This window comes from Macaca thibetana, chromosome 5 (genome assembly GCF_024542745.1).
Source record: "Macaca thibetana thibetana isolate TM-01 chromosome 5, ASM2454274v1, whole genome shotgun sequence".
Taxonomy (NCBI): domain Eukaryota; kingdom Metazoa; phylum Chordata; class Mammalia; order Primates; family Cercopithecidae; genus Macaca; species Macaca thibetana.
In genome coordinates, this window is record NC_065582.1 from 34,018,164 (window position 1) to 34,041,775 (window position 23,612).

The window sequence follows — 23,612 nt, forward strand, 5'->3', positions numbered from 1 at the left end:
ATTTTGTGTTTTAGTGCCTTTTAAAATCCCCCCTTTTCCCTTAACACCATCAATAGTTGATTTTTAAAGCTATTTACAGATGGTAGATATCCAATGAATATTTATTCAGTGAATAAACAAACATATGAAAGGTGACTGTTACTAAAAAGTTACCCATTTTTTTCATTGAAACAAGTATACTGTTCTTATATAACATTCCTACTGTTTCTGTATGTGATTATTATAAAAAAATAATTGTTCTAGAGAAAGTTGTGGTATGCTCAAATACACTTAGTTCACAATTAAACAATTTGTGTAACTTACAATAAACTGCGTATTACCTAATACATAGTCAGAGGGTTAAATGAATGGATGACTGCCTGTAACAACAGTATTTCTATGGGCTTTAGTCTCAGACCCCAAGAAAGCGTGCTGTTATTTTACCTGGGGGAGAACTCTGTATATAGCATTGCCACACTGAGTGACCACTAGGTCCCGGTCAAATATTATATGAAAAGGAAAAGCTTTGCAGAATGTATATGGGCTGATGCGTGATTCCTGGGTACCATTTTCTTCAAATCTGTCAAGATCTTCATAAAAATCCTCTTCTTTTGACTCTTTTTCTTCAATTAAAAATTGAGTATGATCACATTCTTCATTTCTTTGCTGAATAACCTGGATATCAAAGGGGGAAACGGCATGAATTGTCTTCATTTCAGTTCAATTAAAATACCTAAATATAAAAAATGAGTTATGAATACTGCAGTTAGAAGATTAATTACAAAAATTCAATACATGTATGCAAATACTACATATGTCTAAACTAGGAAAATATTTCTGGACTTTGATCTATAAAATTTGAAGATTGAATAATCATTGTAAAATTACAAATCTGGTATCAGTTCCCCAGTATCCTATATGGTCTCTTTGGTAGAATTAGGGGGAAAAAAGCACTGGTGGACTCTGCCTTCTCAGCCAAGCACACTTGTATAGTGAACAACCTGAAAGCCGTAGAAGCTGGCACTATCAAAAAAGATTACAATGCTGTTTTAAAACAATGGGAAATAAAATGATAGAGATTCATATTCAAAAATAAATGCAACGTCATTTAACTATCAATTGGCAAATATATAAAGTTACAATACCAGGCTAGGGGCAGTGGTTCACGCCTGTAATCCCAGCACTTTGGGAGGGTGAGGCGGGCAGGTCACCTGAGGTCAGGAGATTGAAACCAGCCTGGCCAACATGGCGAAATCCCATAAATTAACCAGGTGCTGTGGTGGGCGCCTATAATCCCAGCTACTCAGGAGGCTGAGGCAGTAGAATTGCTTGAACCTGGGAGGCTGAGATTGTAGTGAACCGAGATCATGCCATTGCACTCCAGCCTGGGCAATAGAGCGAGACTCCATCTCAAAAAAAGAAAAAAAAAGTTACAATACCAAATTAGATAAGGTACAGAAAAAGAGGCATCTCAAATACCACTGATGAGAAGGTATTTTGATTAATCTTTCTGAAGGATAAGTTGACAATAGGCATAAAAATTCCTTAAAATTTTGTGGATTCTTTGATTTAATTGCAAATCTAGAAATTCATTCTAAGGAAGTAATCGTAATTGTGAACTAATATCTATAATGTAAAAAAAATCCTACATTTCTAAAGTATTATTCACAGGCAAATACATTATTTTTTTTTCTTTCCAAATTATCTTTATTAATTCAAATGGAAGTATTCAGAAGATATTCTTTCATTTCCTTTCTTTTTTTTTAAATTATATTTTAAGTTCTAGGGTACATGTGGATAACGTGCAGGTTTGTTACATATGTATACTTGTTAAAGTATAGAATTTTCCTTTTCTTTGTAGGTTAAGAAATTGCAAGCAATGAGTCCTCTTACAAAGGGAAAACTCCATCTCAACAGCGACCACACCCAAAAGGGAAAAAATTGGGGACAACATTTCTTCAGTTACAGGTAAATAAAAACAAAATGTTGCTCATTTTTCTTTTTTGTTTTGTTTTGTTTTCAGGAGTACACTGTGGCATTCTCTGAGATTTTAGAAAACAAATCACAATAACTATAGATGCTATTGTATATATTCTTTCAGATATATTTTATAGCAAAACTAGGATGTTACTACTCTCACTGTCAGAATAACTTACTATATTGGTTAAATATTAGTATCCCTATTTATAATTTGAAAATTTTACCACATTAAGGTTGATTTCCCTAACTCAGAGACAAAGCAAGAGAGTCAACCTTAAATGTCAGGCCTAATTTTGATGTTCTACTCTGTTTCTATTTAACTAGAGAAACTGAATTTTATGTATCCTAAACTTATGAATTAATTATTCAATTCTAATTTTTTGCTTTGATCAAACTGGCAAAACGAATAGCTTTTCTAATCATATTTTTAACTTCTCATTGGTATATCACTTTATGATATGATCTAGTATTAATTATGTGGTTCAAATTGTCTGGTATCTCTGGACCTGATAAACTTAATGTGGGAATGCCTCAAGAAGTCAAAATAGTGCCTTTGAAAAAATTAAATACACAAAATATACTTATAAAATGCAAATATTTCAGAAGTTCATATTGAAGCACTTGAATAAATGGTCAGAAGAGAATTTAAATATTTTATAAAGTGAACCATATAATTAAGTAAACACTTGAGTTTCATACAGTTTGCTAAAGCCATCAATCTCCCATGCCAAAGATTCTAATACCACAGTAGTAGTAGTTTCCAAGTGGTCCTAATTTGTGTTTATCTCTGAAGTTTCTATGAACCAACCTCTTTCTCAGTCTGGTTAAGTAAAAACAAAACCAACAGTGCATACAATATGCATATAGGTTCACTCAGTATAGATGCTGTGTTTTTTTTGTTTTGTTTTGTTTTGTTTGTATTATTTTGAGAATGGAGTCTTGCTCTGTCACCCAGGCTGGAGTGCAGTAGCGGGATCTCGGCTCACTGCAACTTCCATCTCCCGGGTTCAAGCGATTCTTCTGCCTTGGCCTCCAAGTAGCTGGGATTACAGGTGCTCACCACCATGCCTGGCTATTTTTTTTTTTTTATTTTTAGTAGAGACAGGGTTTCACCATGTTAGACAGGATGGTCTCAATCTCCTGACCTCGTGATCCCCCTGCCTTGGCCTCCTAAAGTGCTGGGATTATAGGCATGAGCCACTGCACCCGGGCGATACTGTGTTAGTTTAATGTCAAGAACAAAAGATTAGAAATGTGAGGTATATACTTTTTTGATTGAATACCAGTGAGATTCCCAATCATGGATGAATTGTGATACTTTACCCAAGGTTTTAATTTTTAAATGTCTGCATTTGATAATGCCATGTTATATGCAGTCCTACTTTCTATTAGGTTGCTGCAAAAGTAATTGTGGTTTTTACCATTACTAATGGTTGTAGAAAAATTATTGATGCACTTGGGAATCACCAACCAGTGCCATGTAAGAACTAACACCAACTTCTGAAAGAAAGAAAACCATGAACTCTAACATAACCTTACTAGATTAAATATGTGGAATACATTTCTAATTTAATTAAATGTTACTATTTTAATTTTGCATAGTACTCCACTTAAGGGTTTTAGACTTCCCAAGTGTGTTACAACATATCTATGATCTATAAGAAAGAATTGTCTATTAGGTTTTCTATGAATAAAGAAAGGTTGGAAAAGGTATCTATCTCCCCACTTTGGTCTCAAGTTTAAGGCTCCTGAGAATTGATTCTTGGGAATGAATATGCTGAACACATAAAAAGCAGCCTGACTAGGAGAGATATAAGGGCCAGAGATAAAGAGAAACAGTGATTCTCTTTGTGATACGGTTGCCCTATCAGTATCTTGAAATTAGCACTTAAAGCTAAGAGTGTGTATTATCAATAACAGCACAATTTTTAAAGTACCAGACCTGGCTTTTTTCACTAAGTAACCTGATTAAAAACAAAAACAAAAACAAACACTTTCATTCACAAAATCAGACATTCCAACTATATTTCAGGGCAGACAAAAATCAACAAGGAGATAATGTCCTATAAAATAATACTTAATTTTAGATTGCCTTAGAATTTGACTATCCATATTATGGATATTTTACATGCTGAAACCCACAGCTCAGTCAGTCACATATCCTTCTGCTTCCCAGCTGGTGTGTGTTCACAGGGAATGCAAAGTAAATTTCTTGTAGCCTTGGAATACATAATTAGAAAGAAAAATCTGCTGCCAGAAGGAAAAAATATCCTGTATAATGCGCTCCCAGGCCAAATATAGAAGACCGCTGGTCTTTCCACTGTTTTGGCTTCTATATACTTCCAGGGAAGAGCACTAACAGTGATAACTGCAGGTAAATTTAAAGAGTGTCATTTAAAATACTTTTACATGTCATCTGTGTTCAGAAGTCTCCACTGCTGTTTGTTACCTTCATGTCTATTTCAGTGCCATGGATTTGTTGAGCCACTGTTTTGATGATTCCAATGACAATATCCTGAAGTCCTTCTCTCTCTGAGTAGTAGTGCAGAATGAGTCCTTTGCCCTTTTCTGCATCAGTGCACCTAAAGGAAGGTGCACGCATTCCTGGGTAGATAGTAGCAAGGTGGTCGTGCAGAGCATCAAGGTTCTGCAGCAAAGAAGAAAGGGAGACCAATAAACAATGCTTCCGCAATGACAGCAGACTCTGGGAAAGCAAGTTATGAAAATGAGTCAAATCGAAGTCTAGTGGGCAGATCAGTAAAGCAGCACATGTAGCAGCACATCCTTCACTCCACCGAGATATCAGTAAAGCAAGTGCCACAGAGAAAATGAAACTAACATAGTAGAATTAAGAAAAATATCTGTGCTATGAATGGTTAGTACATTTTAAGAAAAGATAAACAAATGGGATTAAAAAAAATGGCCGAAACAGAAAAAACATAGTTAATGGCTAAGGCAAAGATACTCATATTTACAAGAGCTTGGGGCAGTTGTTTAGAGGTGTTGTGATCAACAACAGGAAATGCCCAAAGGACTCACACGTTTCCCTTCTGTTTATACTGCAGTTCTAAAACTTAATTTTCAACTCAAAAGAACCAAACTATGCCCAAATTATAAGCATATAAAACATAGGCATATTCTTTTGTGATTTCTATTTAACTATTCTAATATGTTAGAAATTAAAAATCTATTTCAGAAACTAAAGCAAGGTAATTTCTTCATGTTCTTTAATACGCTATCATCAAGGTGGAGTTTCATAGCTAATCTGTGAAATAACTACATTTTGAAATGGAAGTCTTGGAAAACTAATAAATTGGCCGATAAATATTGTCTGTCTTGTAGCCTTGCCATTAATTTGGAAGATGCCACATTTCCCTGAGTCTCAGATTACTAATATACAAAACTAATTGGTGTAAAGAGTACTAGAAGATACGGTGTAAGCTATACATTTTATTTGGCTCAAGATGATTTTTCAAGTAACACTCAGTTCATAACATGTTGGGGTGTGTGTGTGTGTATGTGCTGCACATATATAGTAGGATATACACACAGCACAGCATGGTGTAGGAATTAAAAGCAATATGACTTAGGATCAATTAAACTTAGACATGGGTTTAAATAATGACTGTCACTTCGTAGGAAGGTAGCCAATTCACCCAATTTTTCTGAGACTTTATTTCTTCTGGCAAAATGGAGATAACTTTAAAAATGTATATAAAGCACTTAGCACATTTCAGATGAGTTGGCAAAACAACTGTCTCTGAAAGATTCCCTTGCCTTAATCCCTGCGAATGTGTTGTATCGCACGGTGAAAGGGATTTTGCAGATGTGATGAGGGTTATGGACCTTAGTTGGGAAGATTATCCTGGATTATCCAGGTGAGCCCAACCTAGTCACATGAGTGACTGTGCACTTAAAAGTCAAGAAGCTTTCCCTGCTACATCGTGAGAGAGAGAGGTGCAATGACAGAAGGTCGAAGAGATGGGAGTATAAGAAGGATTCAACACCATGCTAGCGATTCTGAGACGTAGGAGACTGTTGAAGGACTGGAGAGAGGTCTCCAGGACTTTAGGGCAGCTGCCTGCTGACCGTCAAGGAAACTGGGTCCTCAGCCCTATAACTGCATGGAACTGAATTCTGTCAATACTTGGATGAGGAAAAAAACGATTATCCTCAAAGGCCAACATAAAGAAACACAGTCCCGCCAGCACAGCATGCTGAATATAGTCCAGTAAGACCCGCAATGGACTTCAAACTTACAAAACCACAGGGTAATAAATTTGTGTTGTGTTAAGCACTTAAGTTTGTGGTCATTTGTTATGGTAGCAATAAAAAACAAATACACCAAGCAAGTAGGAATCTATTCACAACTGGTGATTATTTTTAAAGAGAAGAAAAAAAGCAACAATAAAACAGTTTCAAAATGTCATGGGCATAAAAGAACATATCTAAAATAAAAGTACTGGAGGTACGCCAAAATTAAACTATGGCTCTTATTCCAAATGTCTCAAAGAGGTCAATTTAGAAAAACAGAAAAATCCAGTGAGATTACTGGGAAAAAACTAGAGTGAGGATGAGATGATTCCACGGGTGTCCACATTTGAGCAATACTCTACCAGGGCACCTACAGCATTAATTTTCTGTCCCTTCCACACATCCACTCAATCATGCACCCACTCTATAAAGTTATTGTGTGTGCATTATATATCAAACACTGTGCCATGTGGGCTGGGGGGGCAGGGTAGATGTCTGGATGCGGATCCGCATGATGTGGATTAAGCAGCTCATGGTTTATATCACAAATGGATGTGTAAAGAGGATTTTGATGAGCAAATGAGGAAGCCAACAACGCAGACTGAAAGAATGGAGTTAAAATCCTTCAAAATGAAGATGAGATTTGAGCTAGGTCATGAATTTTGACACTCTAATCCAGATAAATGATTCAATGATCTCCTCAACTCGATAAATCTGGTGACTTTTTGCATCTACTGTTTCCTTCCCCACAATTATACCTGTCCAAGTCAAAATAATTCTTAGTAAAAACATCAATTCATCCGGATTACCTCTAGAGGCTGCTATTGTCATGTAAAAGTAATCCAATATGGCAGACACTAAGTATTGAAGAGTTGTATATAACCTACAAACCCCTGAGTCCTAAAACTGTTTTACTTGGTAGTATGAGAGGTTCTTCCAATGATGAATCATTCTCATTAGAACTCTTCCCTTAGAAGGGACGACCTGAGAACTGCTTCATAGCCCTCCGAGACCCCTTATACTTGTACTTATGTGGTGAAACATTTTGTGAAAGAAAATCGGGTGAGAAAAAAAAATCACCAAGAGAGTTTTATTTTTATCTGCATTTCTCACAAAGTCAAAATTAAGCTTGTGGCTGCATTTAGAAAACGTTTCTAATAGAGTCAGGCCCAGGTACTGTGTTGTAGCTCACTTAAAAAAGAAATTGAGGTCGGGCACGCTGTCTCACACCTGTAATCCCAGCACTTTGGGAGGACAAGGCAGGTGGATCACTTGAGGTCAGGAGTTTGAGACCAGCCTGGTCAACATGGTCAACATCTCTACTGAATCACGCCTGTAATCCCAGCACTTTGGGAGGCCAAGGCGGGTGGATCATGAGGTCAGGAGATCAAGACCAGCCTGGTCACCATGGTGAAACCTCATCTGTACTGAAAATACAAAAATTGGCCTGGTGTGGTGGCTCACGTCTGTAATCCCAGCACTCTGGGAGGCCGAGGAGAGCAGATCATGAGGTCAGGAGATCAAGACCACCCTGGCTAACATGGTGAAACCCTGTCTCTACTAAAAATAAAAATAAAAAAAAAATTAGCCAGGTGTGGTGGCAGGCACCTGTTGTCCCAGCTACTCGGGAGGCTTAGGCAAGGGAATGGCATGAACTGGGGAGGCTGAGCTTGCAGTGAGCCAAGATCTCACCACTGCACTCCAGCCTGGGCAACAGAGCAAGACTCCATCTCAAAAAAAAAAAAAGAAAATACAAAAATTAGCCAGGCGTGGTGGGGTACGCCTGTGGTCCCAGCTACTTGGGAGGCTGAAGCATGAGAATCGCTTGAACCCAGGAGGTGGAGATTGCAGTGAATCGAGATCTCACCACTGCACTCCAGCCTGGGAGACACAGCGAGATTCTGTACCCCTCCCCCCCAAAAAAAAAAAAAAATTGAACCAAACAATAACTTGAAATAGGCATTTTAATATTTTTTCTATACAGAATGCTTACATATTTCATAAATCAGTGTATCAATGTGCTTATATCATTTTCATACTCTTTTTTTTATTATTAAAACATTTCTACATTCACTCAAGCAGATGGCATAAGGCAATAACGACTTGCACCACTTATGTTACTGGCACCACTTATGCTAAGGTAAGTCAGAGAGTGGACACAATCGTCCAAGTCAGTACTTCCTGAGTCACTAAAGATAGGCACTGCACGCTCACCGTAGGATACCAAAAACACCAAATGAGAATGTTCACCTTTTCAGTCTTTTTGCGATAACCAACTCTCCAGAGATTTACTGTGTTATTGAATTTACTATTAATTAATTGAACAAGTAAAGTGCTTTCCTGAATCATAAAAGATTGAACACCACTTAATGTAATAATGATTTTCTTTAGATAGTATCTAATATAAAAAATACTCTTGGGATTGCTTGAGTTACAACCTTCCTTACTTGGCTTTATTCTTTCAAAATTTAAAGTAATTACCACAGCCAGACTATTACAAGAAATGGGATTAATGATTAAAAGTTAAGTTATTTTCATTTAAGTACACTTATATTGCTAATAAATGTGTCATCCTCACATACAGGTTACAGTTTTTATTGCTACAATAAGATTCTTAAAATAGCCAACAAAAAACCCTTTCTACATTTGATAATGCTATCTAAACAAAGATGACAGTTCATCCACATTGCTCTAACAATGTATTCTGGAGAATAAGAGTTTCATATCAAAACTGATATTCTGTGTTATTTCTAAATATACCCACAGAAGCACTTACAGAAAGTAGAGAGCTGTGTGGTCCATGCAAATAAGTATGTCTATATGTATGAAAGTAAAAAAGACACTGAAAAAATGTAAACTCTTATATTGCAGCACAAGTAGATTCCCAGGAAACAATGATGTAAACCTCAAATATGCTTTGATTCATTCTTCTAGTCTTCATAAAATCAAAAAACAGGAAAAATATAGAGAGCAGGACCATTCATCTATTTTGATATCTTGAGATACCTAAAGGTTTCAATTTCATAATTTCATTTTTTAATGTTCTAATATCATTGTATTGTTTTTCTACAAGCAAATGAATGTGGTTTTTCTACTCAGGAATTCTGCTCCCTGTCAGTCTGGTTTATTTTATCATCTGGCATTTATCATTTCTAGAAGAGAAATTAGTTATGGTATTCTGGGGTATTGTACTGGAGTTTCAGACATAGTACACTTCACAGATTTAGAAAACAAAAGACAATTTATCATTTCTTTGAGTAATACTTTAAAGTGTCACATTTTTAAAGACCTTGGAATGTTTCAAAATAAATGCATATTTTCTTTTTGTAATATGCATGCCAAAAATAAGTTCTTACATAATTACAGAGGCCAAGTCCCCAGAAGTCAACTACCTGATTTTCCTGTTTCAAGGACATCTAATTAAAAATTTTAAAGGATCCACAGAAATGGGTAAGACCTTGCCTTGAACGTTTTAAAGAAAAGCATTTTTCAGTCTCCAAGAATCCTTGTTTTGGTGAATGGGGAGAAGGGAGTTGTCTGTTTTGAGAATATTACTGCAGTTTAGATCTGCAAGAAATCTTTAAAATCAGTCATTGCAAATCTCTTTTTGTTTTTCAATGAAGGAGGATGAGGTACAGGATTTCCTTTCCATCCCTCACACCTCTGAAAAATAGGACCAACACCAACATTCTTTAATGAGAATCATGTAATTTAAAAAACATTTTTTTTAAGTTTTATAAGAAAAAAGTCATTTTGGAATTTGAAGATAAAACATTTAAACAAACTAGACCTAAGTAAAATGGAACACCAAACCCTAGATAATGAGAAACACCAAAGTAAATAGCATGAGATCGGAGTGAGTATGAAGTGAATGCTTTCATAATACTTTTCCTGCCTTTTCTTCTTGGAGCTGCTCCTTGAGAATTAAATAGCTTTCCAACTGAAAAGATATAGAGATTATTTTCTAAAAGAAATACTGAAAATCTCTACTTAAAAAGAAACTGTACTAGAGTCACTAAAATTATTTAAATGGATATAGCTTTAAAGCTATATCAATTTATCATTTCCATCCTCTCCAGGGAAATATTTTAATTAAAGAAAAACAGTTAAAGTATTTCACTTATTCTACTGCTTGCTTTTAAACTCATGTTAAAAAAGATCCAACCTATATAATACTACATGTAACAATCAATATTTTGAAAAATTATGAAAATATATACCAGTTATTCAAACTGAAAAGCCTTATAATTCTAGAATATTTCTTATCTTCCTTCACAAGTTTTTTAAAAATAAAACTACATCCCTACTTGTCGATTTTTAAGTTGTGGATTATAGAAATTGGCGTTGTGGATGCTGAGAAAACAGTTCTTTTTGAAATTCCAAAGTTAAAAATAAAGTGAATGGTGCACTTTTTTCTTAAGAAATATAAATAATTTAGGGAAGTATTAGAATTTTACAGCTGTTCAGGAAAAATCCTCATATTTCCTAAAATAACTCTTTGCACAAACATTTAAGAATTAGATCAGTCATCAATCTCAGATGGTTCCTGGTGGCCAAATCACAATGTTGTATTTAATAAGCCAAAACCTGGAGCCAACAGGAATTGAAGAAAATCCCACTGCAGGCTGAACAGAGGCGCAGGTTGATAAACTCAAATATATCTGAGTTGAGCGAACGACTGAAACTGTCACCATATCAAGGTTAGTTGAAGAAGCCAGTGTCTCCAGCAAATAATGAAAGAACGTTGATCTAACCATCACCTGAGTTCTATATGCATACTTAGGTCATAATTTAAATCCTAACTGTTCTCTAAAATTGCATTTGCCCATGTATATTTTCATAGTCAACCTGGCAGCCTTTGCTGCTCATTTTAATTGTATTTTAACTCTGTAATGGGGAGGTAAAGACAATATAATGTAATAATAATGTAATACCGTTGAAATTGAATTGGTAGCCCTGTTTGGGACTGATGTGGCTCCTGTTCCCAGGGATAATAGATTATCTTATCAAACACAGCTTTCTCAAAGCTCTTGACTCATTGTACAAGCATATACACACATACTAACACAGACATAAAATATAAAGAGAAAAATAATGCACAGAGTAGTGGTCTAGTTATCCATAGCTGTATGTCAAACAACTTTAATAATTTATTTGCTATCTTTCATGGTTCTGTAATTTGTCTGGCTAAATTAGAAAGTTCTACCCTTGGGATGGAATCAGATGGAAACTGGGCTGAAATTATCAGAATGCCAGAGTAGGCTGGTTTTCCAAGATGGATCAATCAAATGGTTGGTAGTTATTTCTAGCTCTTTGCTGGGAGCCCAGCTAGAACTGCTATCTGCCAATCTACACTCAGCCTCTCCATGTGGCTTGTGCTTCTCATTTCACGTGTCTGGGTTTCTAGAGGTACCATCCCAACAGCAACTGTTCCAAGACACCCAGGAGGAAACCAAGACTTCTTGTACTTTAGCCTAGGAAATTTAAATATCTCACTTCTGCCCCATTTGATTGGTTAAATAGTCACTAAAGCCAACCCAGATTCAAGGAAAAAAGAATTTTATGTCTCGCAAAGAAGAGGCAAAATCATACCACAGAAATGCATGTGAGATGGGAGAGACTGTTGCAGTGATTTAGGGAAAATATAATCTGCCATAATGCAATAGGACATTAGAGTGTAGAGGTGAGCATGGATTAAGGTGGAAATAACATTCAATTGAACATTCTTTATCAGCTATTTTCTTATGAAGCTTGCAAATCCCATGTATTCTTTGCAGTCTTTTCATCAGTACACTAGAAACTTCCGTTAGAAATTGACTATAGCGGCTGGGCGCGGTGGCTCGCGCCTGTAATCCCAGCACTTTGGGAGGCCGAGGCGGGCGGATCATGAGGTCAGGAGATCGAGACCAATCTGGCTAAATAAAAAAAAAAAATTAGCTGAGCATGGTGGCGGGCACCTGTACTCCCAGCTAGTAGGGAGGCTGAGGCAGGGGAATGGCATGAACCCGAGAGGCGGAGCTTGCAGTGAGCTGAGATCGCACCTCTGCACTCCAGCCTGAGCGACAGAGCAAGACTCCGTCTCCAAATAATAATAATAATAATAATAATAATAATAATACAAAAACATTAAAGAAACGCAAAAAAAAAAAAAAAAAAAAAAAAAAGACTACAGCAATAGCACGGAACCACATATTTTATTCTGAGTTTACAAATAAAAAAGTGGAAAAACTAGAGAAAATTCTTTTTTTTTTTTTTTTTTTTTTTTTGAGATGGAGTCTCGCTCTGTCGCCCAGGCTGGAGTGCAGTGGCCGGATCTCAGCTCACTGTAAGCTCCGCCTCCCGGGACTATAGGCGCCCGCCATCGCCCGGCTAGTTTTTTGTATTTTTTAGTAGAGACGGGGTTTCACCGTGTTAGCCAGCATGGTCTCGATCTCCTGACCTCATGATCCGCCCATCTCGGCCTCCCAAAGTGCTGGGATTACAGGCTTGAGCCACCGCGCCCGGCCTGAGAAAATTCTTAAGATCCAAAAATCAAATTTAAAAAATGTCTTATTTCTTTTTCTCTTTTTGATAAATTATATTTTCAATTATTAAATCAACCAAAGAATAAATGCCAAAGATTATTACTTTTTTCATCAGTCCACAAATTGATGGTTTCACTGGCGATTTAAGAAAAAATCAATTCTAAACTGTGAAATGCTTTCCAGCTATTTTTGGTTAAAGTTTCAGGGTGGCTTAAAATAAGCATAATGCAAATTTTTTAAACTTGAATTTGGAAGCACAGGAGAGACTGCATAAGCAGGGTCATGAATTGGATATTGGCACCAAAGCCTTTCAAGGGGGTAGATACGTTAGTATTCGTTAAGTCAACTATGAATGGATATGATAACGTCCGTGTGAAAAAAGAAATATGTTTCTGGAGCTAAGCTACAGATATTATCTCTACAGCATGTCCTTGAGTACAAAATTTAAGCAAAAGAGGTATTATCCTGATAAAACAGGCTGGACTAAATAATTACAAAGACACATATACTTCAGAATTAATTAATTCTATTATTCAAAGACTGTTTCATTAATTGCCTATTAAATGCTGTGTCTAGTACTTAGAAATTTGTTTTTAAACTGTTTCAAAAAAAGGAAAAACAATGGTATGGTATGTATATACATATATAAGACAGACCTATTCTTAATAATGTATTCAACTGAGAGGCTGTGGACAGACTACTTCCAAGGAAATTGTGCTTGCTATGATGAGTGAGTCAGAGTTGCTCAGCTAACGCATAATCAAATAGTCTCCCCTGTTATGATTTCAGTAGCTATTTTAGTGCTCCCTAAAAGCTTAAAATGGAAATATTAGAATGCCTATTTTAAAAGTGTCAACAGACACATGCAATGTACCCTGTAAATTAAATAATAGACAGTAATTTAGTATGTTCACCTGAAAAGGAAATTGATCTAGTATATGTCTCTTCTTTTATATTTCAATCTATGATTCATCTGTAAATAAAATTACAGGCTCTCCCTCAAAATGGGTTACCCTGAGTCAAATAATTCAGCTTGATCTATTGGTGTGTTTGCTTCCTATTGTGTGTTTTCTGCTTTTGCACAAAAAAAAAAATTCATTTTTTTAAAAAAGATATATTCATTTATTCTCAGATATACAGATTGCACCTGTGAAGGTACAAACATTAAGAGATTATACATGATCTCTGGCTTCCTGAAGTTTACATTCCAGTCCATCAAATGGGAATGATAATGCAGTATGAAAACTACTGTGGCTTGGGAAATGCAGTGTCCTATGAAAATAAGAGAGAGGTTAGTTACCATGACTAGGATAAGACAGAGTTTGGAGAGAGGAGTGGCGCCTTCCCAGAAAAGTAATTTTACCTGCAGGATTAATAGCATTTATCTATGGGGAAAATGCTGGAACCATATTCCAGGCAAACAGAAGAGCAGTAGAAAATATGAGAGGATAGCGGGAACAAGATAAATACAAGTTTCTGAAAGCGGTTAAGTTTGGCTGGACTGGGGGAGAGGGAGAGGGAAGATGGAGAAAGAATGAAGGTTTCTATTGTTTTAAATATTTTGACAGTTTCCAATGAGTAATAAAAAATTACTCCATAGTTTAAGCAAGAAAACAATACGTTGAGATACATTTGCATTACAGAAAAAGCACCAGAGTTATAGGATGGAGAAGAGATTGGAGGAGTCATGAAGAGAAGCAGGGAACCCATCCAACCTCTAGATAACGGCAGACTCTCCCAAACAAGTGTGGGGGAAATAGAGAAAAGTGGCAGAATTCCCAAAGCTCAGTATTTGGGAAATAGAATCTAAAGATGTGGTGACTGATTAAAACCAGGGCTGAAACAGAAAGAAAGTCTTTAAATTTTTAGCGAAGAGTTGAAGTCACCATAAAGAATATTTTATTAATTTATGTAATAAAAATATCAATCTTTATATGTGTGCTGGTATGTTAAAACAATGTATGAAAGTTAATGATTTTGTTTTATAGTCACACAGAAAAAGTCCACTTACTTTCTGTGTAATCAGCCTAATGATAACATAAATATCTACTTTTTAGAAAAGCAGTACTTTAACACATTCAACTTGCCCTTAAAATGCATAATTTCAAAACCAGGAGAAAATAAAAGAACTGAATCATAATGTAAAATACTGATGAAAACTTTACAGTATTCTAACTTTCTAGTTTCTTCATTTTTCACTCTCACATTGAAAGAGAAATAAAATAAAATTGTGTATAATTTAAAGCTATGTTAACTAAATTTTATACAACCAAATATATCCAAAATATTATCATTTTAACATGAAATCAATATAAAATTGTGAATGAGCCATCTTCTATTCTTTTTCTACTGTCTTTGACATCTGGTGTATATTTTACACTTGCAGCACATTGCGCTTTGTTGTATGTATGCATGTATGTAAAGATAAGGTCTCACTTTGTCACCCAGGCTGGAGCACAGCAGTGTGATCATAGCTCACTCACTGCAGTCTCCATCTCCCAGGCTCAAGTGATCCTCCTGCCTCAGCCTCCGAGTAACTGGGACTACAGGCGTGAGCCACTCCCCAGCTTGCACATCTCATTTTAAATGCTGAGCAGCCTCATGCAACCAGTGACTGTCCCATTGGATAAAGCAGTTCTGGAACACAGAGAAACACACCTAAAAGGCTGCTTGTTCTCTTACTGTGCTGTAACAAGCTTAGCAGATGGTCACCATGAGCACAGGTTGAAAAAAAAAAGGAATTAATAAAACCATTTGAATCTTTGTTTTGTTATGTAAACATGGCCATTGAGAGAGACAGAGTTAAAAGCCAGAACAACTGAAAGTTGAAACTTTGCTGATAAGTTGATAGTGGTCAACAAAAGTACTAAAAAGTGAAATATGTATTCAAAAACCCCATATCTCCCAAAACTTTAATCCATTTAAAATAATCCCATTAAATGCTGCCTGTTCAATTTTATTTAAATATCTCTTGGCAGCTACTTCATTTGGAAGTGGCAGCTTTTTTTGACACCAGTAGTTTAGTAAATCCATGGCAGGAGATTGCAAACCAGTTTCCAACTTGATTTAATGCTGTTTTAAGTTTATAAGAAAAATGTCACTATGTAAACAACAGACATTTTGATTAAACACGAAAGTTCTTATTTTGGCTGTTAAATCAATAATGCAGCTGGATTGAAAGTGTTTACATTCCCTCAAAACTGGGCTTCGATTCAGCTAGTATTGCACTGACATCATTTTCCAGCAAGATCTGGCAGCTTTCAGCAGCCAGTTTAGAAATATCCTTTGCAAACAACCACATAATTTTCAATGTTAACACATTTCAAGAAGAGGGTCTCACAAATGCCAATGCTTAAAATAGTATAGTCAATCCAGAAATAGTCTCTCATCTAATGTGTAATTTACTAGTAAAATCTTTTAAGGTAATTTTAACAAGAATATAAGACAAAGGCCTTTGATTGCATTATTTATCTTTTCCACCTGAAACTGACTTTTAACTGTTTCCTATTTTCCCTTGTACAGTAGATTAATTAATATATAACTCATGATAATGTGTCTTAAGTATGTTTTGGAGACAGAACACCTGAAAACCCTGCTACTTTTTCCTAAACATTGAGCTCCAGGTAGAACTTCATAAACACTGATACATTGCTTGATTATATCTACAAACTAGGAATGTTTTGTAAATAGAAAATAAGGCCATATTAAATGTCTAAAACCACAATCACTAGGATATATAGCCATTACCCCCAAAAAAGGGCAGTTGAACAGATCACAAAAGACCATCTGGAGCTTTTCAGGGAACATTAATTTACAACTTGCATATTCAGTATCAGCAACCAGAAGTTAAAGAAAAAATATAATGCTAAAATGGATTCAAGACCCTCCAATAACTATGATTTTATGTGAACTAGAAAAAGGTCACGATGATTCCATTTCAGAAACAAGACACTCTCGTCCAGCTGAGTGAACAAAAGGATTCTAGAGTCTATATTTGAGAGTTACAAACACAGAACTTTTAACTATAGGACCTCAAATTGCTTACCTGTAGAAATTCTCTGACATTAGAGCCCAGGACGCGCAAGATTGTATCATAACCAGATTCTTGGCAAAAGACGAAAAACATCTTCCCAAACATTTGGAGGATTTCTCCAGCATTGAGATCTATTTTACAAGTTCAAGAGCGGAAAAAAAGCATATAATAGGTGAAATATTCTTAATAGAAAGAATGAAGGTAAGTGTTTATTAAAATAATTTAAAATGTCTTCAATTTTTGTGCATGGCAAACATAGATCATATGAAAAAAATCCCTTCAGGACAATACAATGAAATCAGAGAAGACAATGTATAAATATGTTAATGGTGTACATTTGCATTTACAAGCAAAGCAACCAGTTTTTCAGCTTCTATTACAAATTACAAGTGGAGCATACCTAATCTGAAAATCTGAAATTCGAAATGCTCAAGAATCTGAAATTTTTTGGTCACCAACATGACACTACACGTGGAAAATTCTACACCTGAACTCGTGATGGACTGCAGTCAAAACGTTGTTTCTTGCGGAAAATCATTTAAAAAATTGTACAAAATTGCCTTCAGCCTACGTCTATAAGGTGTACATGAAACATTTATGTTTTGACTTGAATCCCATCCCCAAGATATCTTCTTATGGATATGCAAATATTCTAAAATCCAAAAAAAAAAAAAAAAAATCTGAAAGCCTAAACGTTTCTGGTCCCAAGAGTTGTAGACAAGCGATACTCACCCTGTACTTAATTTTGACCTTTTTAAAGCATATATTTGATATACTACTTCTTTTTTCCAAAAAACACAAATTTTTAAAATCATCAAAAATGCACATGACAATATTTTGATACAAAATAGTCTTTATATAGATATGTGTATTTAATAACTTGATTACATATAATATGTACCCTGGTGTTCTGCTTTTTTCTTAATAAACAATCATTAATATTTCCTAAAACTTAAATTTTCCATATTAATTTTTTTTTTTTTTTTTTTTGAGACAGAGTCTCACTTTGTCGTCCAGGCTGTAGTGCACTGGTACAATCTCGGCTCGCTGCAAACTCCACCTCCCGGGCTCAGGCCATACTCCTGCCTCAGCCTCCCGAGTAGCTGGGACTACAGGCACCCGCCACCACACCTGGGTGATTTTTGTATTTTTAATAGAGAGGGGCTTTCACCACATTGACCAGGATGATCTTGAACTCTTGGCCTCAAGTGATCCACTCACTTCGGCCTCCCAAAGTGCTGTGTATCAATTTTAATTGCTATCTTATTCAACATATGAATGCAACAATTTATTTAACCAATCCCTTCTTATTGAAAATGTAGGCTTTTTTCAGTTTTTGACAATATATAGATCTCCGATATGAAAACACATACATGCATCTTAATGAAAACAGATCTAATAATTTCTTTAGGAAAAATTCCTGAAGAGTTTTAATATTTTTAAAAGGCTTTCATGATGCAAAATTATTCTCCAAAAAAGTTGTCGTAATTATCATCACATTAAAAATATGTATGATTTCCCATTAACTCTACTCCATCATTACACTAGATATTTCCATTTTTGAGACTGCCAAATTGGTAAGAAAAAAGTTATTTCATGTTTGTTTCCATTTTGATTGCTAGAGGCTAGATATTTTTCTTGTTAATATTAAATATTTACCAATCTTTTAAAATTTTTTTTACTCTACTATAGATAGCATTTAGTTTCCTAGTTATATGTAGCAAAACTAAAATCCTCATTCTACTGTATCCAAACTATAGCCCAGTTAAAAATTAAGCACTATGGGAATAATAGATACCACTTTGAGAACAACTTTTTCTCCATGAAATTTTTAAAACTTTGCCTTCTTCAGGAAGGTATTTGTCTGTGGTAGATCTCAATTTCACGTTTCTTTTACCAATAGCTAATTTAACTTGTGACTGCAAAAGAGATTTGGAGAAAACACATACTATACTTGAATAACTGCCATATTGTTGACACCACAACTGACGATGTTACATTAAGTACCAATAATTTTCTTTCCTTCCTGAATACATGGCTTTCTTTTGCAGGAGACAAAGAACTGGGCCTGGCATGGTGGCTCACACCTGCAATTCCAGCACTTTGGGAAGCAGAGCCAGGTAGATAACTTGAGCTGAGTTCAAGATCAGCCTGGGCAACATGATGAAACCTTGTCTTTACCAAAGATACAAAACATTAGCTGGGCATGGTGGTGCATGCCTGTAGTCCCAGTTACTCGGGAGGCTGAGATGGGAGGATCACTTGAGCCTGGCAGGCAGAAGATGCAGTGAGCAGGAGTTAGGCCACTACTGCAGTGCAGCTTGGGTGACAGACCCAGACCCTGTCTCAAAAAAACGAGAAGAAGAACACATTTACTCTTTTCTATTCTCTAAAGAACTTGTAAAAGGAAAAATAAGACTTGGCATAGCCTGAGCCTAACATGATATGTGGATTTCCACCACACAACTGTGCAGGTTGTACAAATGCTCTGCACCACTCACATAACCCTGCGTTGTGATCTTGAACCACGCATTCTTTGAGCTTCTATGTGTAACTTAGCCAAAGAAGGAGAGTTGCATTCAACTTACTGAGGACTTTGCTTGCAGCAGCAACCAAATCATAAGTTTTGGAGTCATCATATATTATTCTGACAAGAAACTGTCCTTCTTCATCTAACTGTGCCTCTTTTCTGGAAAACAAAAACAAGAGAGAGAGAGAGAGAGAGACAGAAAAGTTGAAGTTAAAAAAAAAAAAGCTACTATAGGTATAATAATTGTATAAACAATGGTTTTATCTCTGAAATAGAATTTTTTTTGAGCAAATTTGTTTAAACAGCATCATGTACCTAAAATTCTAGTGAGAGAGCAGAAATGATGTCATATCCCCCTCCCTAAATTAAAATGATATATTTAAGTATATTTTAGCAAGATTAACAATACATAGTACTCTACTGCTCAATACAATACCTGCCATTAAATATAATCAATTAAATAACTTTTGGGTTAATAAATGTTTAGCAAGTTTTTGTTGAGTCCCTATTATGTGCCAGACATTGTCCTGGGTACTAGGGGTACAATATTTAGTAAAACAGACAAAAATCTCTGACTTCTTGCAATACATATATTAAGGGAAGACAGACACAACATAAAATTAATAACTAACATATAATGGTAAGTATTATACTTTGGAGAAAAATAAAGCAGAGCAGAGCAGTGGAGAGCTCACGTACAACAGCCAGGAATGCCTCACTGAGAAGTCGGCGTTTGAGTAAAGTCTGAAGGAGCTCCGAGAGTGAGCCACGGGCAATTTAGAGAGCTTGTGTTCTGGGCAGAGGGAAAAACAAGTGCAAAGGGCGAGGCAGGAGCGTGTCTGGGGTGTCGTAGGACAGCAGAGGCCAATGTGGCTGGAACAGAGGAGGGGGAAAAGTAGCTATCAGGGAATGGGTGGGAGAGGTAACATGAGGCTACAGTGCTTGGCCTGGTTGGACATTGGGATAATTGTCATTTCCCTCAAAGAGGTGAAGGGCTTGAGTGCTTATGACATGAGTGGTGATATAAGCTGATCTAGGTTAAAGGGGTTCACCTGGCTGCTGCATTGAGAATAGACTAAGGGGGTACAAGACAGAGGAGGGAGACCATTTAGGAGGCTGCTGCCAACATTCAGGTAAGAAGTGTTGGTGGGCTGGGCGCGGTGGCTCTCGCCTGCAATCCCAGCACTTTGGGAGGCCAAGGCAGGCGGATCACTAGGTCAGGAGATCGAGACCATCCTGACTAACGTGGTGAAACCCCATCTTTACTAAAACTACAAAACATTAGCCAGGCATGGTGGCGGGCGCCTGTAGTCCCAGCTACTCGGGAGGCTGAGACAGGAGAAAGACATGAACCCGTGGAGCCGGTAAGAAGTGCCTCAAACTCATATATATTCTAAAGGTAAACCCAGCATGATTTGCTATGGATTGGACGCAGGGTGTGAAAGGAGAGGACTCAAGGAGGACACTGAGGTTTTTGGTCTAAGCAACTAAAAGTGTGTTGTCACCAGTGGCAGAACTGGGAAAGACTTATTGGAGGCAGATAGGGGGTCAAGGTCAAGAGCTACGTTTTCAACATACTAAGTTTGAGATGCCAAGTGAACTGATAAAATCTTCAAATACATCCTTAGCTTATTAAACACAGTAGCTCAAAACATACACAGTACTAGTGAAAGAAAATTATAATTGTTTTTAATAGTTGTCATGATTATATAAATGTATTTATTTAGGTAGGATTTGAATTACTTTTCTCAAATAAGCATTCAAAGAAGAGGTGAAATCCATTGTTCAAAACATTGCTGCCTACTATGCATGTAACAAAATTGCACATGTACCTCCTAAATGTATGTAAATTTAAAAACCCACATGGTCAACTGTAGAAAAGAACTAAGTTCCAGATATCATTGCCAATGTTAACTTCACAAAAATACATGGAGCTTGGATGTGAACCTCTTACTCTCAATCTAATTCATCGGAATCCTTGTACGTTGCCAGGAGAATACAAAGGAAACTAGCCACTCTAATTAGGCGAGCTTGCAACACAACAGCTCAAATAACTATTTAAATATTGTCAAGGAAGTCGTTAGTCGCTTTCTCTCCTTCAGAAGCTGTGCTATCACAGCTGCCACTCATGACTATATCTGTGTATGCTCAAGGGGAAAATTCCAAATGGTGGTATGTCTTATATCCATACCTTAGTATGCAGATAGTCTTAAAAACATCCTCTGTTCTTCAGAGCACATAATTTATTTGCCTGCATTTATTCATATTTTTTTAAACATGTTTTCAGTAAGCACATAGATCTGCATTTCAGAGCCCAGGATTTACCAGCTAAATGAACCTGAGCAAATCACATGAAGCACATAAGCATTAAAATCTCTCTTTTCTGGCCGGGCAGATTGGCTCACGCCTATTATCCCAGCACTTTGGGAAGCCCAGGTGGAGGATCCGTTGAGCTCAGGAATTTGAGAACAGCCTGGCTGACATACCGAGACCTCTTCTCTTCTAGAAATAAAAAAAAAAATTAGGCAGGCATGGTGGTGCAAGTCTGTAGTCCCAGTTACTTGGGAGGTTGATGTGGGAGAATCTTGCTTTAGCCTTGGGAGTTGAGGCCTCATTGAGGCATGATCTTGCCACTGCATTTCAGCCTGGACAACAGAGCCAGATCCTGACTCAGGAAACAAACAAACAAACAAAACCTCTCTTTTCTGAAGTGGGAGCAACAGATAATTCGCCTTTCACAACAGTAAAGAGATAAAGTGTACAAAAATATATTCTAAGCAGTTAAAGCACTATACATATTCCCAGTGAGTATAGTGCTCCCCATGTCTATAGCACTGTACATAAAATATGAAATTCTTCTCCCTTTTTCCAAACATAAACAGCTGTTAAACAAGAGTGACACAACTCTTCAAAGACCTCAAGTCTTTTTAATACCAAAAGTCAGTGAGATATCAAAAAATATGAAAACGTAATAAACAAACATTTTCTTATCCTCTGATAAACGCTACTGTATATTTTCTGCATTCTAATTTCTAATTGTAAAAATATATATAAAGTACAGGAAAGGAAAAACTAAAAAAGAAAATAAGCCTCCACTATCCTGAGATAATCACTGCTAGTATAATTTTCAAGTTGTTCATGCTTTAATATACTTATATATAGAACATACTGCTTTAAAACCTCCTCATTTGAGTGCATATTTGATGGATGTCTTTTCATATCATAATTATACTTCTATACCATGGCTGCATAAAATTGCATTGTAGACATATTGAAGTCTTGGTAGGTAGTTAGATACTTTTATTTTTTCCACAAGTATAAAAAAAGTGACGAGTATCTTTGTAGCTTATTATACTTCTACGTACAAATAGAACAAATTCCTAGGAATGGGACTAATGGTTTAAAGGATATGGATACCCTATGTTTTGTCATTTTGCTATTAACATTTTATTATGAAACAACACTGATCTATAGATTAAAATTTTGGAGACTCTGACAGAACATTCTAATCAAAGATACAATAAAGTAGAAATTTATTCATGTTTTCACCATTCTGTTTCTTCCAATTGGAATAAGTCAAATCACCTATATTTCTGTAATAAATGCAGTTTATTTGAAAAACTCACCAATCTCTAGTAACATAAATAAACAAGGTACAAGCAGAATCCACAGTCCCTCTGTGTAAAATAGGGGAACAGCCATTTCCTCAGAAATCCCCTAACCATGGGTCAATGCATTCCTCCTTTCCTTTCTCTCTCTTTATTAAAATAAGCTCCCTTATTGTCGAAGTTTTACTTCCTGAAATGACCAGTGTCAATGCTCCCTGGTAGGGACTGAAATAGAAATTAAACAGTAGTACACGGAAGGAAATAATAATCTTCTTTTAAAAATTTAACTCTGAATTCCTTTGAATTATTCAAAGTACTTAGGACTCTATTTACATCTTTGGGAATGTGGGGCTACCCTTTTTCTTTTCCTATTTTTCTAGTGGAAGAGCTTTACCACAAATATTTGGATGCCTATTATCTCCCAGCACTTTTCTAAGCACTTTTAATATATCAACAACAAAAGAGATAAACATCCCTGCCCTTATAAAGCTTATATTTTAGCTGGCAGATACAAGTAATAAGCAATAAACATGATGTATAACAAAATGATATAATATGTTATAGGAATATCATATTATCTTATATCAAATATCTTATAATATGATATAAGATGCTATAGGAAGAGGTAGCTCAGGATAAAGACATGATAGTGGAAATGTAAGTGGAAGGGGCTGGATGCAATATACATATGAGGATAATATACA

At 36.1% G+C, this 23,612-nt stretch overlaps 1 protein-coding gene across 2 annotated transcripts in view; it reads right to left on the bottom strand.

The window, feature by feature from the left end:
• Window positions 1-23,612, bottom strand: part of GUCY1B1 (guanylate cyclase 1 soluble subunit beta 1) — a 48,567-nt gene that overhangs the window by 13,215 nt on the left and 11,740 nt on the right. For both annotated transcript variants that reach the window (XM_050791273.1, XM_050791274.1), the window contains exons 3-6: window positions 19,359-19,459; window positions 16,783-16,901; window positions 4,409-4,606; window positions 424-654 (exon numbers count right to left, since the gene is read on the bottom strand). In XM_050791273.1, the coding sequence (XP_050647230.1) occupies window positions 424-654; window positions 4,409-4,606; window positions 16,783-16,901; window positions 19,359-19,459 (649 nt within the window). The remainder of the gene's footprint in view (window positions 1-423; window positions 655-4,408; window positions 4,607-16,782; window positions 16,902-19,358; window positions 19,460-23,612) is intronic.